The sequence below is a fragment of the Equus przewalskii genome, chromosome 2 (assembly GCF_037783145.1).
Source record: "Equus przewalskii isolate Varuska chromosome 2, EquPr2, whole genome shotgun sequence".
Classification (NCBI taxonomy): Eukaryota; Metazoa; Chordata; class Mammalia; order Perissodactyla; family Equidae; genus Equus; species Equus przewalskii.
The window spans coordinates 53,991,856-54,010,943 of record NC_091832.1 but is presented as its reverse complement, the minus strand read 5'-3'; the positions used below and the strand labels follow the sequence as shown (position 1 = coordinate 54,010,943).

The following is a 19,088-nucleotide window of genomic DNA, read 5'->3' as shown; positions in this document are numbered from 1 at the left end:
TCATGAAGCGTATCATGCAATAACATGCCACATCTGGAACCGAAGGAAGTGTTAGCTTGGCACTGAATTATATATATTTTTTCTTTTCTTGTAACACATGGAATTATAGAATGTTAATGTGGGCAAGATACAAGTCTTTAATGTTTTTAACTATTCTCATTCTTTGACAAATCTTTCTTCTCTCTTCATTGAGTCTCTTCTTTCCACCAAATTCAAGGAGGAGGAGGATACTTTAGAAGATCTTTTTCACTTTTCCTTCCTGGGTTTTGTATTTTGCATCTCTTCAGGAAGATCCTGAGATCCATGTGTCTTCCTGAGAACTGTAAGCAAATCCCTCACAAAGAATATGAGGCAAAGCACTTTGCTGATTGCCAATGAGAGAGTGATAACTTTAGAAACATTGGTGGCGGTTTCATGGGTGGCTGATGGAGAATGGAGATCAGCATCAGCTCTCTAAATGTTATGGACACATGATTTGCTTCTATTTATAATGTTCGTTCTAATATGCCAAGGGAATGAACTCAGTGGGTAGACATGGATAACAACATTCACAGGGGCATGATGATTATTAGGCTGGGCAATAATTCCCAGCAAAGGAAATTTCATCTCAAGCTCTGATAGTAACGATTGCAGGGAGTGGGATGTGGAAGTGACATGTACAAATTTGTGCAAATTTCTAACATGTTCCATTCAAGGCATGCTTTATTAGAACTGCTCAAACCTGTGTAAATGCTGATGCATAGAAATAACTTCACTTGATACTTAATGACTTTAACTCAATCAAAATACTTTCCTTGCTGCTATCACTGAGCAACAAATTGTTGGTCAAAGATGATAGGCAGTTACATGTTGTTGTACTCAGCAGAACCAGTTATGTATTATAAGTGACTAACTAATAGAAAAAACATTCATTTATTTGCTCATTGCCTTCTTAAGAGTCTGAGAAATGGAAAAATAGAGACTTGGAGGATCTCATGCAACAGTTAGAATCTTAATACATTTTATTTGGTAAAGGGGATCCTGCAAAATAAAGTTGCATATTCAGGCACAAGATAATGGAACCTAGAGTCTAACCCAGGGGAACTTGAATGTGATGTTTCTGCCACTTCTACAGCAATGAGTTTTAAGGTAAGACTCCCAGAAAGTCAATTAATTCCTCCATGAACTGAAAGATGGATAACGGGGACTGCTGAAGGCAGGCTGGGCCCAACAGGTAGATGGCTCATTCCAGAGAAGAATGAATACAGGCTATATATTTGCTCTTTTTTCTGTAAAAATATGTAGTGGAAAAGGTTAAGGGTCTGATAAGAGAAAGGCCCAAGTTCTAATCCTTATGCCCAAACTTCTGCAAAACATTGCAATGAAAATAATTCCTGCACAGATGTTTGTTATAAGAGCTCACTGATTTATTAAGGTGAAGGGCCTGGTATGTAGTAAGCTCACAGTTGTTATGGTTGTGATGAGTGTTTGGATTTGGGCATGGCGTGCGCTGCTCTGAGGGTCCATTCTGGGGAAAAGGGAGTAGGGATTTTTATGACTCCTCAGAACTTACACCAGTGGATAAGAGTTACAGGGGGTCGGATACTGGAACGGGGGAAAGAAGGCTTTGTAAACAGTTAAAGCTGACTGATGGACGCCTCACAACAGTCACTTTCCTGTCACTGTAGATACTCAATTTAGGCAGCTACTTTTCAGGCATGAAAAAGGGGAGTTCAATATCAGCTCAGTATCAGAAGCTAAGCAACCTGTAGGATTCTGTGATTCCAAATAGCAAATATTAAGTCAAGTTTAGTGTAAACATAGCTAGCTCTTCTGCTTGAAGGTTTGCTGTAGATTGAATTTTTGTGTGTATCTCTTATACACATAGTAATTTAATATATGCCACTATATTAATTAATACTTTTTAAACTAATAATAATAAAGGCAAGGAGATTTACCGTTTACGAGGCACCTACTATTTCTCAGACGTTATTCATTGTTATGCTTACATTTTTAATTTTATTTAGGCTGCTCAGAAGTCCAGTTCAGAAACAACTAGGCAGCCTTGACTGGAAAGAAATCTGGAGAAGAGGATGGATAGCTTCCTCTTTTTCTTTGAGATATTCACATATTAAATATTTTCATGGATATAAGTTAATAACTTTTAACTTTTTATTCTTCCCAATATTAGCACATGCTGTTTCAAGTGCAAAGTTCCCCTTAGCTGAATTATTCTTGCTGGCTGTGAGTAAATTTTTAACATTTAAATTGAGGAAGATTTAAAAGTATTATCTCAGGATTCCAACCAGCCTCGAGTTTTCCAAGTTGAAAGGGGAGGTGTAGGGATTTGGTGACTGTACTGAGGTCCGAGCTTCCCAAGTCCAAAGGCACAGAAAGCACTTTGTGCTGTATACTACTCTCTGTTTTCAACCAATCTGTCATTTTCTGGAGGAGATAATGGACAATTAAAATTAAGGATATCCAGAAGTCATAATGTGAACTGGTAATTTTACTGTGCTCACCAAGGTTCCTTTAAGAGATGAGAACCAATTAGACAAGGAGGCTAATTTCAATGGCATCTCTTTTAGCTGTCGTGGCCTACTCTCTATGAATGTGAGAGTGCCAAAAGATGGAGCCTATGATATTTGCAGCTGGCCTCTGACTTGTGAACCTATGATCTTGATGCAGAATCAGGGATCTCCTGTGTCTGCCTCTGGAGACAATATTGTCACTCAAGTTCGTGGACCCATGATTCTGTGCTCTTTTCCCCTCTTCCTCCCCCACCTCCCCGTACACACACCCAAAACAGACTATAGGCATGGGGGCCTGTATACGTGGTCTAACTTCCTGCTTTGGTCTTTAGAATGATTATCTTTCCCTTAAATATTACCGAAAAAATGGCTTTTGATCTAGTCAACTGTTAATTTTTTTTCAGCTATGCTCTCTTCTAAGACAAGAATGCTAGGTAGACCTGCAGCAATGATTTAAGGACCATTACCTGAAATTAATAACTTATTGAAGAGAGGACAAGATAACTTCAAATTACCTCAAATAAGAAATTGAAGGGAACTCGAAAAGCCTTACAGTATGGTGTTGAGAGCAATAAATATGGATTTGGAGATTTAAAGTTGTCTTCATCGGCCTACCACACACTTTTTCTCTCTTATTCTCAATATTGTTTTAAATAATTTACATCAAGAAATTTTTAAGCCCCAGGATTATGTAGATGGATCATTGGGTGTCTAAGTAGTTTGTATAGTTTATTGCAGTGAAAAATTCAATTATTTTCCACCTAAATTCTCTATGGGTAATGAATATATTACAATGTCGTATACAATGTATTATCGGTGTCCACTGATGAAGAAATATATTTGCATATGAGTACATATATATTTACATTGTATACTTAGTCTGGTAAACTCACTGTAATTACAATCTGTATTGAAATCATGTATAAGAAAATTAATGTTCCAATTAATTTCTTATCTTCAAATTAAATAAATTCTGTACCTATAGCTTTGATCCAATTTAAAATTCAATACATTCAACAAACGGTTTTGATCAGGTACTATGTGCCTGTTAACAGTGCTGGTCACTTCCACAAATGTCATCTCATTTAGTGACCTCAGCAGTCTTTTGAAGAGGATGTTAGCACCCCCATTTTACAGATAAGGAAGTGGATGCTGCCTTAGTCAGTTTGGGCTGCTGTAACAAAATACTAAGTGGCCTATAAACAACAGAAATTTATGTCTCACAGTTTTGGAGGCTGGAAGTCCAAGATCAAGGCACCGTAATTCAGTGTCTGGTGAGAGCCCACTTTCTGGTGCATAGATGTCTGTCTTCTCAAGGTTTTTGCATGGCGGGGGCATCAAGGGAGCTCTCTGGGGGGTCTCTTTTATAAGGACACTAATCTCGTTTATGAGGGCCCCACCTTCACAATCTGAGAACCTGCTAAAGGCCCCACCTCCAAATACCATCACATCGGGCATTATGATTTAACATATGAATTTGAGGAACACAAACATTTAGTCCATAACAGAGGCTTAGAGGGATAATATAATGGACCCAAGAAACACAGTTTTATATCTATAGACCTGGGACTTGAACTCAAATCCACTGCTTCTGCCCAAGCCAAAGGATGCAGGAGCTCCGGAAGTGGATGACTTTTGTGTAGACTCAATAAAATAATTCACTTAAAAATAGCTCCTGTTTCCCTGTGGGTGAATTACATAAACCACCAGGAAAAAAATAACTTGCTCCAAACTGGAACAACCAATCTATTTGTTGTGGAAATGAATATCTCAATGTTTTAGTACTGTCTCTTCACTGACTGGCAATAGAAGGCAGTGTGCTAGAAATAACACTTTCCTTTTCCATTGAATATTAAAGTTACCATGAGAAAAGTGTTTGCCACATTTTTGTGAGCTGAAAGCTGTTGTGGTAGAAAGAATCGGCACTTATTTTTTATCTGATGTTTTATACTTCTCCTGATGCAGCCAACGCTATTGCATCGTTTGTTTAAAACGTGAAGTGATTTATAAGCATATTAAATGAGAGATGCATAGTATTGGTTTATATTCTTTCATTCAATCTAGAAAGAAAGAAAGAAGGGAACACAGCAGAACTTTCTTATAAATTTAGACAGCCACGGTGGATGGAGTTGAGGGGCAGTGTGGCGCAACGGGTTAAGAGTGTGTGCTCTGGAGTTGGAATACTGCGCTAAATCCCAGCTCTGTTATCTGCCATCTGTGTGACCCAGAGAAAGTTTTTAAAAAATTTCTGTGCCTCAGTTTCCTTATGTTTGAAAATTGAGAACTAATTAGCTTTGGTACTTCTTACAATATTTAAAACAGAATAGAATCTCTAAGGAAATCTACTGGAAAAGAAGAAATTCTGTTTTTTAATGGCTTAATGTCATTGTAGCCAGGGACTGGTTGTAGTCACTGAAAACTCTTGGAGGTTTACGCTTAGCTTTAAATATAGTCTCTCCCTGTCACTGAGCATATTTGGAAACATGAATTTCAAATTGCTTTCTCTTTAAATAGTAGTGTTACAATTGGCATGGACAACAGAATTAGTGAATTCCAGAGAAGAAGATCATTATATTCCCAGGCCCTACTCCATAATAAATATTTGTTGTGTTAAGGAATCAGCCAAGCAATTTGATACATTTAGAAATGTCTGCATGACTTATCAAAGGTATGTTGTTTTAATAATTCATTTTTTTTGGTGAGGAAGACTGGCCCTGAGCTAACATCTGTTGCTGATCTCCCTCTTTTTGCTTTAGGAAGATTGTCACTGAGCTAACATTTGTGCCTCTCTTCCTCTATTTTATGTGGGACGCTGCACAGCGAGGCTTGATGAGCCGTGCTAGGCATGCCTGGGATCTGAACCTGTGAACCCTGGGCGGCCGAAGTGGGGTGCGTGAACTTAACCACTATGCCCCCAGGCTGGCCCTCGTTCTATTATTTTTAAAAAGGGCAAAATGGTGGTCTTTCGGAATTTGCGGAAATATTAAATTCATTCCTTCTCAGGAAAGAAAATGAGATGGTTGAAAACAAAGTTAGGAGCTGAAGGTACAGGTCTCTGGTGCTGGCCTTGGGGCATTTTCAACAGTATATGCTACAAAAAGGGGTTTCTAAGCTGTGATAGACTCGGGGGCAAGCACTGGTAAATGAGATGATTTTAAGTGTAGACAGATGACTATTTTTATAATAATGGCTATATATTTAGTAAGTATTTTAAAAATTCGACTAGCACATCATATAGATCTACCCTCTATTTGCACTTTGGATAAGAGCTCCCAGACTTTTCTTTGAGGAAATGCTGCTGCATCATTATTGTCAACCCTGGTGGGACTGACTTGGTGGGTCAGTCAAAGGGCACCTTCCTTTGCTGACCAAGGTGAGAGGCAAGCACGTGCTGTTTCTGAACTTCCAATGAAGTGAGACACAGTTTTGAGTTCAGTTAGCGCTGTGACTGCAGGAGGATCCTAGGCGTCCCAGCTGCTCTTCCCCAGCGCCTGCCTCTTGGGCTGATCCTTCTATCCCAAGAATTATCCTGTATCCTTCCAATATACTCTTCTTATTTTTTAATTCTGCAAAACTAAAGTTTTTACTAATTAAAAATCCTGTTTCACCTTAGGTGTCAAGGATATTATCGCTTCCGGAAAAATTAATGTTTTAACATAAAACATGAGTTGTCTTAAAGAAAAATGTAAATAAATAATTGTACAAACAATATGCAGATATAGCAAAAATGGTGAGGACTGGCAAATGGCTAAAGGTTGGAAAAACATCATTACAAATCTTAACATTAGCAACGAGTTTCCTGGTTACATTTAGAAATTAAAATAGGAATATTTTGAAAAGCCACCAAAAAGAGCATCCAGGATTTTATTATTGGGATGATCCTATTGATAAAAATATGTGGACTTGGAACAAATAATATGTGAATAATTATTAATGGCCTTAAAGATCTAGAGCAGATACATTTTGAAAGGGATTTGTATTATATCCTTGGTCAAAATCTGGCCTGTATTTAAAGAATTTAAAAACACTTATTGCTTATATCAGAGAATCCTGTTTTTCTTTTTCTATGTGAAGTATTTTATTTATTTTTGACTTTATTTTCCCCAATGAGTAAAACACTGAAAGTCTAAGTCTCTGTCAACCAAATCAAGAATCAGTGCTGTAGGTAAGTGAGTGAGTGAGGGAGTGTGTGTGTGTGTGTAAACGAGAACCGTGCATCTGAGTCCAGATGTTTCTTGTTATCACTGTTGGTGATTTCAGTCCTGCTTCTTCTGGACACATTGTTATAATCCATGAGGTCCTTTGAGTCCCAACTCCAAGGAGCAAGTTATGCCTCCTTTATTGTCCCTCTCACCTTGAGGTTCTCTGAGTCCTGGTGTGGGATTGAAACACCTAGAAATCGAAGACTTCTATCTCACCAATGTTACCTTTTCATTTGATGCTTTTATTCTAAAAATATAATTTTAAAATTTTGGGATGAATGTTGGGCTTAGTAAAGCTTTTGACACCTGAAAATCTTTTTGGCAAGTATGTTTCCCAGGAATCACTCTCGGAAATAGTGAGAAGACTTGCAGGTCGCTTATAATCCCCCAAAGAATCTATTCAAGGGAAAGAAAGGGTGAGATAGTGGCGCTTTCACTTTGAAATGACATAACACCAAACAATCGACTATGTTTCCAATATGACCTTTATTGAGCAAGTACTGCTGTGACATTTAACATCAATCAACGAAAGGCTGCAAACTGTGCATGTCAACGAGGTTCTCCCATGAACGAAAGTCCATTTTAAATGCACCAGTGAGGTAAACATAATTATTCATATATAGCTTTCTTTCTTAAGGCTACGAGAGTTCTGTGTTTCATTTATTATTTTTGGCTCAGTTGGTTCTTTGCATAATACATTTCAAGACATCCCCCCGAGTGCCCCCCTTCCAACAGCTTAGGAAATTGGCCAATTCCCCCAGTACACACAATATCATGCATTTGAATGCCCCAAAGCCTGAGGAGGGAGCACTCCGAGTTTGCATGCAGTCCCCTCATATTGCACAAAGTAAAATACAATGTCTGGAGCCCCCATGGGAGAACCCGTTCTGTTTTGAAGCTGTCAATCACATGCATTTTGAAATTGTCATATGGCTTAACCTTTTGCAATGGACTCAAATATTAGTCACCCTGGGTGACTTCCTTTACTATGGCGTGTGAAGTGACCTTCTCTACCTTTTTAGTAGACACTAGTTTCTCCTCAAAGGTCTCTTCATGCTCTTCGACCTTTTGAGTGACGGTTACAGATTTAGTGATGTATTTGGTAGCACCATCTACCCCCTCACTGGTGATTTTTTCTATCTTTTTGGTCACCACCACTTTTTCCTCGCTTCTATCACCCCCCTTCTTTTCATCCACTGGGCTCACGTCTAGCCCGTTGGTGACAACCCCTTTCTCCTCTTCTCCCCCACTGCCTTTTTCCTTAGTCTCCTGCTCTTCTTCCTTTCCTTCCACCTCCCCATTTATGGCTATGTCTTCCTTCTTGGATTCCTTTAAGGCTTCCTCCTCACGCCCTCCCTCTTCCACTTTCTCCTTCTCCTTCTCCTTCTCCTGCTGCTGTGGCTTTTCCTCCTCTTTGGCCTCTTTCTCCAAGCTCACCTTTGCGGATTTGGTGACCACCTCCTCCACGACTTCCTCCTTGACTGGGGATTCCGCCTTCTTCTTTTCTGGCACTTCTTTGGGCTTCTCCTCCTTTTTCTCTACCTTCTCTTCCTTGGGAGCTTCCTTTGCTTCTTCTTTCTTTTCTTCCACCACTTCCTCTTTCTGTTCACCTTTCCCGGCTCCAGCTTCTGCTTTTGGTTTCGCCTCTTCCACGGGCGATTTGGGCACTGGGGACTTGGCTTTCTCTGGCTTTTCCACTTTGGCTTCTGCCACGAGCTCCTCCTTGGGAGCCACTTCTTCAACCTTTTCCTCAGTTTTCTTTTCATCCTTAGCTTCAGCTTCCTCGACTTCAACTTCAGCCTCCGTTTCTCCTTCTTCCTGCTCGCCTTCCTCTTTCTCGCTGGAGCCTTCCTTCTCAGATCCTCCTTCTTCCGCTTGGTCTGATTTGGCGCCCTCCTCTTCTTCCTCCTCCTCTTCCTCTTGGCCTTCTTCTTCCTCCTTTTCTCCCTCTTCCTCTCCTTTAAGTTCAGGCGCAGCAGCTTTCTCGGGAGACTTTTTGGCAGCTACAACTTCTTCTGCTTCTTGTTCCTCTTCCTTTTCTTCTGCCTCTTCTCCCTTCTCTTCTTTCACGGAAACTGCCATTTCCTCTGCAATGGCTGTCAGGGCTTCTTCCATTTCTGATTTTTCATCTTCCACTTTGGTTTCTTCTATGATCTCCTCGACGAATTTGTGCTGGACCTTTAGCTTGGGAGCCTCTACCTTGGTTTTCTGAATCTTACTGGATATTGTGACTGAGGGCTGTCGGTGTGTATACAGCGGGCCAGTGATGCTTCCTGCAAATGTGCTAAATCTGGTCTCTTCACCCTCCAGAAGTTTCCTAAGGAGAGAAATAAGACAAGACATAATTAAAATCTCATTGGGCCTTCTGAGCTTCGTTACATTATGGGTAGTGCAGTAGATACCTTTGACTAAATAGAGTCACAGAAATAAAAGATTCCGTCAAGCCAGTGGAATACGTGTTATCATTTCAGTGATATATTGTGTCATATTCAGTGACAGAGACAGATTCTCATGGACCACCAGTCAGCCACCTGCAGTAACTCACCACACCCAATGTCCACCAGCCACACCCAGCCACCAAATCTCAGCTCTGCAGCAGTCCATTTGGTGCAAGATGAATATGCTGAAAAGGTCCCTAGCAGCTAAAAACCCTCAGTGACCTTCTTGAGCATTTGGACTTTCAGGATATATACTAAATTTCTTTTAGCAAATATAATTTTCAAAAAATTTATAAAACTATTTAGCATATATCAGAATTTAGGCTATATCATAGCTAGGTGCTAATGTGAGTGTATCAAGCTATAAATTGGGCTGCAATTTTAATCATAAAATGTCGATTTAATATAATTATTCAGCTTTCCTGAAAGGAGAGACAGCTCTGAGGGCAATTTATTCTTGTAATATTATATATAATGACCTTATTGGTAGTTAGAAAAACTGTTTAGCCAAGGATTTTCTCCTATGAACTTAATCAACAGCAAGGTGATATCAGTCAGTAGACCTATAAGCTCTTTTCTTCTCTCTCTCTCTGGCTGTGTATATCTAGATCCATAGACATAAGTCTAAATAGCATAGAATACACATGTATGCATCTGTATCTCTTCTCAGCCAGATGATGGCAATAGAAAGCTGTAAGGGAGAAACAGAGAAATTGAATCTCCTGGAGTTTGTCCTTGACATTATAAAGTTGGAAAGCTGAAACCACTAGATGAAATATTAAAAACTAATATTCCGTTTTTCATCCAAACATGTGGAAAACCTTTTTTACTAAAATAAATTTAAGCATAAGCACCGAAATTAATCGATGCTCTCCCTCAAAACTTCATTGCAACTGTTTACTTTGAAAGCTGTATGAAAAGCGGTAAAACCACATTTACAATTCTCTAGAACAATTTCTTTTTAATTAGGAAAGAAAATCAGGCACTGATTTAAGATTCCTGCAACCTGTCTGCTTTAACTTAAAAGAAGTGAACGTTCTGCAGCGCAGCTAGCTTTTCGGCCACATCTGCAGCGAGCACCGAACCTGTACGCAGCGATCTCGATGTCCAGAGCCATCTTGACGTTGAGGAGATCCTGGTATTCTCGCAAGTGACGAGCCATTTCCCACTTTGTGCCCCGAAGCTCATTTTCCAACTGCTGGATGGTGTCCTGAAACAGACACAGTCACAGGCTCACCCTTCCAAACAGCAGCTTTTTTCCGCAAACCACTTGCTACCCTCTCCCTCTTCCTCCCCTCCCCAGACTCCCTCCAGCTCTGCAAACCTCGAGGATACCCAGCCCCTCTCCTCTTAAAAAAAAACAACTAAGGAATTCTCAAATAAACAAATAATCAGGATCAAGAAGACAGTAAGACACTTCCGGGGCACATCGCGCACTGAGATCAGTGGATGCAAAACACGTCTCAGCAGGAAACAAACATGCGCTGGGAAATCCCACGGCTGACCCGACTCTTCCCATCTGAACCTTGTGGGTCAAGGCCAATTTTGAGAATTCTTTCCATCACTGCCGGAAAAGTTTGAGAATACATGACCTTCTGCACAAGCTATCCTAAAGTTGCTGCTTTATCAACTACGCGCATGTATACCTCCTACTTTAAATGTACAAGCGTGCAAAACAGAACTACCGAGGAAAAGAAGCACATTTTGAAAAAGGTCAGGGCTCTCAGGAGCTCGGCATGGTGGGTGGGGGAGGGGTGTGGAAAGGATGGGGAGGAGTGAGGCAGCTTTGCTCGTCTGACTCGGGGCTGCGTCGCGCGCGCGCGCGCACTGACCAGCGGCCGCCAGGGAGCGCGGCGGAGAGCGCGCCGGGACGCGTGCCTGAGCGTCGGGGGCGCGCGGCGCTGGCGCTGGCGCAGGCTGGCCGCGCAGCCGCGGTTCTTACCTGGTAGCTGCTGAGGTCGTGGTTGTGGCGCTCCTCGATGTCGCTGAGCTGCCGCTCCAGGGACTCCTTAGTGCCGCGCACTGACTCGAGCTCGATGCTCTTGGACTGCAGCTGGCGCCGGTACTCGGCGATCTCTTCCTTGGCGGAGCGGATGGCCTCCTTGTTTTGCTCGGCCGCTTCGGTGAGCTTGGCATAGCGGCACTTAAACCACTCTTCGGCCTGGTGCATATTCTGGTCGGAGTGGCACTCGAGCTGCGAGCGGATCTCCTTCAGCGCCGTCGAGATGTCTGTCTTCAGGTAGTCTTTGCGCTCCACTGTGATGTGTGACGCCTGGATCTGGGCCAGCAGGTCGGCCACCTCCTCCTCGTGATTGCTCCGCAGGAAGGCCACCTCATCCTGCAGCGACTGCACCTTCTTGTCCAGCTCCACCTTGACCAGCGACGCTTCCTCGATGTCTTTGCGCAGCGCGCGGATGGCCGCCTCGGTGTCGTCGCGCAGCCGTGCCTCTTCCTCAAAGCGCTCCTTGAGCCGGTGGATGTCTTCCTCCAGGTGGTCCGAGTCTAGCTGTACCTGAGCCTTCTCGTGATTCACCAGCTCGAGTGTGGCGCGCAGCTCGCGGATCTCCTGGTCGTACGCGTCGCCCAGCTGGGCGTGCGAGGCCTGCTTCTGCCGCAGCGCCTGGATCTCCGCCTCGATCTCCTTGTTCTGCTGCTCCAGGTAGTGCACCTTCTCGATGTAGCCCGCGAAGCGGTCGTTCAGCCCCTGCAGCTGCTCCTTTTCGTTGGAGCGGGAGAGCTTGTAGTCACCGCCTGGCCCGGAGCCGCCGTTGAGCAGGGACGAGGACTGGCTGAAGTCGAGGCTGCTCTCAGCGGAGCTGAGCATGGCCGAACTGTAGGCGAGGCGCGGGCCAAGCGCGCTGCGCTTGTAGGAGGAGGACACGGTGCTGGGTGAGCCGCGGGACCACGACTGAGAGCGGAAGCCGCTGGACGGGGTGCCACTAACGCGGCTGAAGCTCGAGCGGGTTTCGGTTACCCGCCGGTAGGCGGACGGGTTGCCCAGCGAGTCCAACGTGTAGCTCATCTTGGCGGCTTTGAGGCGTGTGGCTGTGACAGCGTTCTGCTGGCCTCTCCGCAGCCCATTTATAGCCGCGGCGGCTGGTCCCGGGCCAGGGCCCCGCCCCGTGGAGGCGGCGGCCGAGGAGGCGGGGATTGCGGGCACCGGGCCGGGAGGATGGGGTGGGGGGTGGGGGGTAAAGACAGCCTACAGTGATTCAGCGCCCGCTCCACGTGGGCCCACGCTGCATCGGACCCCGGACTTTTCAGCCCTGGCCCCGGCCCCTCCCCCAGCTCTCCTTTCGGTCCCAGACCACTTGTCGCCCCTCAAGTCCCCTCTCTCCATTTCTCTTCATCTTCCGATTGCATTTACACCTTCGGTGCGAGTATTCACCCAACGCCCTTTCTTTGTTTAGTAGCTCTCCCGACCCCCTGGCCCTCTTGTCCTTTTTTTTTTTCTTTTTTTTTTTTTAGCCCTCTGCGCTCTTGTCCTCATGGCTTTCTCTTCTTTTGCTCTTTCTCCATTACTTTTTTCTTTACCCATCTTCTGTGAGTAATCACTTCCTCCTCTTTTTGGCATCTCTTCACCCTCCCTATTTAAGACTTTAGTCCCACTCACTCTGCCCTTCTCTCTGAGCCGCTTCCTCCCGACCTTTTTCTCCCGGCCTTTTCTTCTCCCTGCTCCCCTCCCCCTATATTCCTCCCTTCCCCCATCCTCATCCTCATCTCCCCTTGCCTCCCTCCCCTTCCCCCACTCCTTGTCTTAAAGCAGCCCGAGTTGAGCGCAGAGGAGTTGGGCCTAGAAGAAAAAACCAAAAAGACTTTGAGCAACGGTCGGCCTGAAGGCTTCGGGAAGGGTACAAAGAGGATGGGCCGGGGTAGTTATTTGTATTAAAAGTGGGATATGGCGCTACATTCTACTTAACGTTTGGGGGACGTCCGCAGCTTCCGCAGGGGCAGAAGGTAAGGCGCTTGTGCTTGCTATGGCGCCGGCAGCACCAAGGACAGCGCCCAGGCCGGCGAGCCGGGAGCGTCAGCTGCCCCCGGGCTTCTCACCCAGCATTGCCTGTCAGGTTGGCGGGGGTTTCCTTCCCCCTCTTGTCTCTGAGTAAATGCAGTTAAAGCCTGTTTGTAGTGACTCTCTTTGCAGGAGCCAAGCGGGAATCGCACGCTAAGATTTCTCTGCAATGCGGGGTTGGCACAATGGACAGATTGCAGATTTTGAAAACAACTAAAATTCATTGAAGTTAGGTAACAAATAATATACTTGTAGCTTAGTTTGAGTTTTCTAACATATGATGGGTGCAGGAAATCAAGACATACAGGACCTGAAATTTGAAGGTCAAATATTCCTTGAAAAGGGGAATTTGAAATCTGCTAAGATGAAAAGTCCAGGGAAAAATAGTTTATGATAAGTTTGAACACAAACAGTTGCCTTGTCATCTTTCTGTTCAGTACTCCCTGTATGCAGCTGCGATGATTGAAAAGCATGTAAATTAATTTAAAATTAATTTAAAAGTTGCCAACCAGATTCACTACAACCTTGAATAAAACCAGCTATTTTTTCCTCCATTTAAAATGTATTCCCCCATTTGGATTTTAATGATTGATTTGGAATAGATTTTCCATATCTTTAAACATGTTTACTTAAACAAGGAATCTACACAGACTTCTTGCTGTCTGGTGCACTGCTAGCTGTTAAAATGTCCCTCTTTTTTGCATAGTGCGTTGGGGGAAATTCAGGGTAAAAAAGTTCAGAATACTGCGTGACAAAGTGAAGAGCAGAAAGCAGGACTAATGACCATGTTTGCTGGGGCCACAGGCACAGTGAATGCACGTGAAATGCTTGCTATGCTGAGAAGAAACCACTGCTTGTGAAAAGTAGAGACCCTAAACTTACATATTTTCACAGCATGCTTTCTCTAGTCCTTGTCTGACTAAATGACAAGGTCATATCAGTCAGTAAGTAATCAGAAAAGGCCTGGGTTTCTAGAGATTTTCATTTTTATAAGGTCTCTTGGCCCATTTGTGTTTTAAAATAGAAGGGGTTAAGTTAGGGAGTTACTTTTGGTTCGTTACTGTGCAACTGCAGCATTGCAGGCTGTGTTGGGGGAGGATGTTCTAGTTTGCTGAGTGATGGGTTGTCTCTCAGGCAAGGAGAGCCCCTGTCTCCAGCTGCTGGGAGAGACAGGTGATAGAGTGAGGGGACTGACTTGGGAATACTGTAAAAACAGGATTTGCTGGTTTCGGATGGATAAATGAAAGAAAAGAGAAAGAAAATTCTCTGCCCTTCTGTAAAGTCCTGCCAGTCTCCAGACTGGACTCGGCAAGACGTCCTCTGCTAGGACGGAATGCGAATTATGTAGTAATTATGCCTTAGTTACTTATTGCTTCCTGCTTTTGTTAAAAGATATAAAAGCTCTTGGCAGTTTCACCCTGCATACAACATTGAAAACACTTTCTGCAATGAGAGCGAATGGTTAATGGGCAGGCTGCCGCTGTTAGTTTTCTTCAGGGCTTTGAAAATGAGATGACTCTGCAGAGAGACATTTTCGAGGAAACACATGTCTAACTTCATAATTAACCTGTTTTGCCTCGTATCTAAACTAGCTCAGAAATTGTTAAGCTTCCAGCTGGTTACAGAAGGAGGAAAGCATTGCGTACAAACAAAATAACGGCCAATTACTCAGGCCAAATCTAATTAGTGCCTGTAGCTTAAATCTGTAACTTCAATGTCACATGAAGTATTGTTCGGTGTGGCTACAGCAGGATAACCCAGAGAATTACAACACTTGTCTTATTAAGGAGAAAAGGTTCCTATGACTTGAAAATGATTGATCTGGTTCCACATTTAGCAGAATGTTTTATTTTATATTAGAATTTTCACTTTAATCGCTCTTTCTGAAGGTGACTTGAAGGTTATGCTTGTCAGGGAATTTAGTATAAAAACTTTTAAAATAAGAGCTATGGCATTCATTTCTCTCTCTTTGTCTCATACTTTTGGAGAACATTTACCACACTAATATTTTTCATAGAAAGAAATGTAAGGTTTTGCATTTTTTACCCTAATGACACGACGGCTACGGAATCTTCTGAAAATGTTAACAAGAGAGAAAATAAGCATGAGGATTTATCTGAATTTACAACACTGTTGAGTTTGGCTATGATACTTTTATAGTTTATTCCAAATAGGGAAGTTACACATAGCATTTAGATGTAAGATATTTTTAATGAAATTCTCTCTGGATTGTTGTACCATAAGCTGCAGTGTGTTTTGAATCACTTCATAGGGGAATACAGAGCATGCATGTGTTCCTTCGGTGGGTAAAGTGCAAGGTTAACTTTGTAGCTGAGATAGCGATTTCGAGGTCTTATCTAGTGATAATGGAGAAAATATCCTTTGCATAAGAGGTTTATTCACTGGGTCAAAAAATAAGGTTAGAAAGATAAGGAGTTGGGCATTTTCTTTCTTCTTTCCATATTTCCTTACATTTTAAAAAACACTTTTTTGATGCACAAAGATGTAAGGAGGATGGGATGTGGGAACCAGGCAGCAAGCAAGATGCTCCGGATGGAAGACACTGCTGTCAAGTTGGTAGGCTGAATCTGTCTAAGATTAGATGATCTGTCCTTTCTCCCAACGTGCTGTCATGACTTGAACCTGATCCTTTTGCTTGGGATCTGATTCTAGAACTCATGATGAATGATTATTTATAAATTGTCCTTTGCTAATTATTTAAGAGGTTATTGTTGTAGAAAGCTAGGGACTAGTGCCCTGGACTGGGAACATAAAGAAAATGAAAACTGTAATACTTATTTCTACATGAGCCTTGGGAAGTCAAACTTTGAAAGCAGCTTTGACTTTTGGTCTTTTTGATTTCGGATCTTGAAAGCAAAAAAAATATCTTTGGGGAGAAAGGCTGTTTCTTGTCAGGAAAATTGGGACGTACGTGTCCCTGTTGTCTTTAATCAAAACAAGTCCACCTGAACCACAGTGTCCTTTTTCTAACACTAAGCTCTGAAATGGCGTTTATTTCCCTTGCCAAATATTTCTGTTCATTGAATATTGCCTTATATTTCTGCCAATGACTTTTTATGAAAAGTTAATTGAAGTATTTAAAAAATTAAAAACGTTTCATATCCTTACATTGTTCTAAATATAAACTTAATCAGTTCTGTATCTGAAATGTTCATGTTTAATGAGGGAAAGATTTAGCTTCGGCTTTAACATAGCTTGCTGAGTTTTTGCTGTGTAATGCCGTCACCCCACCACTGGAACCAGTTCTGTGAAAGCCAGAGGAGGAGGACTTAGAATTTTCAAAAAGTATTTAAGATAGCCTTGCTAAAAGTGTTTCTAAAAATAAAGTTCAGTAGATGCATAATAAAACAGTACTGCTGTATTCATTTTCAGCATGTTTTTAATTGGACACATTGGCTTTATCTGTTAAGTGGCAGAACTTGATGATATGCACTTGAATTTTTAAAACACTGCATTGCACATAACTTTGCACCAGTGCAGCCATGTAATATTTATAGCATATTTTATCCCAAGCTTACCAAAGTCTGACTTAAGAAGAAACATAATTCTTTTATTAGAAACTCTTAGTTAAAATGAGCTTTGTAAAATTAGAGCAGATCAATGATCTATTATCTTTGGACCAAATTTCTGAAGAGAGCTAAACTCAGAAACATAAAACAGAGTCAGAAAGAAGCACCACCTAATTTAAACTCTCACTGCCCCACGACTGGGTTCTTTCTTGACAATCTCAGTGATTCTCAAAAATGGTATTCTTTCATAATCCTCGTAAAATGGGCTCGTTAGCATGGCTATCTCTTTTCACTTAGGTTGCCAAGAACATCATATATTTTAGACATTTTGCTCACGTTTTTCATTAAAATTAGCATGTACTTAGTGTAGAAATTTATGAAATGCAGCTAAACAATAATTTAAGCATTTTCTTCTAGCTTTTTCTCTGTGATGTAAATATAAATGAAATCTTTCTGTTTATGTAATTCTCTGCCCTGCTTTGTAAAATAAATATATCTGAATATGTAATTTGCTATGTTAGAGGAAGGAAATCGGTACTGTATGCCAGGAGACCTGGGTTCTAGCCAAATATTTGACTTTCATTTTCCTCTTTAAAAATTTTTTTCAGGGCCCTTTAGATCAAGAATGATAAAATAAAAATAACAATTAAAATATGATAATAATGATAATGGATCAGGAAAAGTCTAACTGTGTCTGAGCATTAATTTCTGTCTCTCTGTCTTTCTTTCTGTTTGCCTCTCTCTCTGCTTGTTTATTGAGAGGAGTGTCATTGTGACGTTGAAGGCGGTGATGTGACAGTCAGAAGTGGTGACCTGTAATCTGGCCTAGTGTAATTAATACTGTGTTCCTTTACACTTAAATGGTACCCTGAATCCCAAAGCCATCATCATCATCATCATCATCACCATCATCAGACTTTACATGTGAATAACGCTTTATATAAAAGAAGCAAAACAAAACAAAACTATGTTGTCTCATCTAGCATGACCAATAGGGGTAGACACTAGGGGTAGAACACAAATTATTGTTCCCATTTTACAGTTGGTGAAACTCGTTCAGAGATTTGTCTAAGGCCACACGTCTGGTAAGTCGTGGAGCCATGAGCAGAACTCAGATCTTCTAATACTAGCGCTAACATAAAAAAAATTCCTTTACTGGGGCATCAAATCCAGTCTCCATCAGAAAGAAAAAATAAAATAAAAGTAGGCAGATATTAGTAATATCAATAACAATAACTGGTATTTGTTAACTGCTTAATGGGTGTCAAGAATTTACTGGATTATCTCATTTAACTATCACAACTACCCTTTGAGGTGACACTATTATTATCCCCATTTTGTAGATAAAGCAATTGCATATGCAAGCACAGAGAGGTTAAGTACCACACACAGCTAGGAAATGGTGGAGTTGAGATATGAATCTAGGAATATCGGACTCTGGAGGGAGGAAGACCCTCACCCCATGTAATGCCACCTGGAAGGCTGTGCAGTCCATCTTCAAAACCTCATTTAAAAGCTAATTGTTTAACTGTTAGGTCATGTTAAAAACATCCAGGACATAATCTATGCATTCTTCTGCTGCCTTTTTTCTATTTATATAAAAATAAAACATTTTAATATTTCCTCAGGTGAACATTATTTCTTGGTTTGTAACTTTATTAAAGATGTTAAAAGTGAAAACTTTGAATTACTTGTCTTTGTTATTTTTTTATTCTAAATTAATTTTCTCTGTAGTTTGAAGGACATCTAACTCATTCATTCTGGTCCGTGATTTGTAGATAACATCCCTAATCATTTATCTATTATTTTATCTAGTATCTATCATTCATTTTTACATGCACTTTTGGTTTAGTTTTTAGGAGATTTTAATCTGTACTACACATTAATTTGTTGTCATATAATTCATTTACTGATATAGCTATATGTTTACATACACTTAAATTAAAAAAATCTTTTAATCAGTATGTATTCACAATTTTTTTTGTAGATGTCAAACTTTTTAAACTAAATCTACTTTTGAGAGATCCAGTAATAGCCATTTGAATCTTGGCATAAGAAATAGTTTGGCCTGCAGTCTTCATCAGGGAAGGTTTACAATGAGACCACTGGCAAGGAAGCAGCTTTTAAAATCTATTAAAACAGTAAAGAGACAGCCATGAATAATTTTAAGTGAATCTCTTGATCATCTATTTTATATACTAAAATCAGGGTTATGTGACTGTATTTATACAGGTTGCCTGGAGACAAGTCAGCCTTAATCCATTTTTGTTATTTATGGGATGTAGTGCTCTGACTCACCCTTATTTTCATTTGTATAAATCTGCTTTGGCTTCTGCTTTGTCACCTAGGGTCAAGGAAGAGAATTGTTTCTCATTTTTCCTGAACAAAACTTGACC

At 41.4% G+C, this 19,088-nt stretch overlaps 1 protein-coding gene and 1 long non-coding RNA gene across 2 annotated transcripts in view; one reads left to right on the top strand and one right to left on the bottom strand.

Moving 5' to 3' along the window:
• Window positions 1-7,179: 7,179 nt before the first annotated feature.
• Window positions 7,180-17,368, bottom strand: NEFM (neurofilament medium chain). Its single transcript, XM_070606993.1, has 3 exons — window positions 11,093-17,368; window positions 10,236-10,360; window positions 7,180-9,029 (listed from the first exon to the last, which is right to left on the bottom strand). The coding sequence occupies exons 1-3, from the start codon at window positions 12,170-12,172 to the stop codon at window positions 7,673-7,675; spliced, it is 2,562 nt and encodes an 853-aa protein (XP_070463094.1). The 5' UTR covers window positions 12,173-17,368; the 3' UTR covers window positions 7,180-7,672.
• Window positions 12,973-19,088, top strand: part of LOC139081426 (uncharacterized) — a 368,420-nt gene continuing 362,304 nt past the window's right edge. Inside the window, exon 1 of the long non-coding RNA XR_011536522.1 lies at window positions 12,973-13,107. This is a non-coding gene — a long non-coding RNA (uncharacterized lncRNA). The remainder of the gene's footprint in view (window positions 13,108-19,088) is intronic.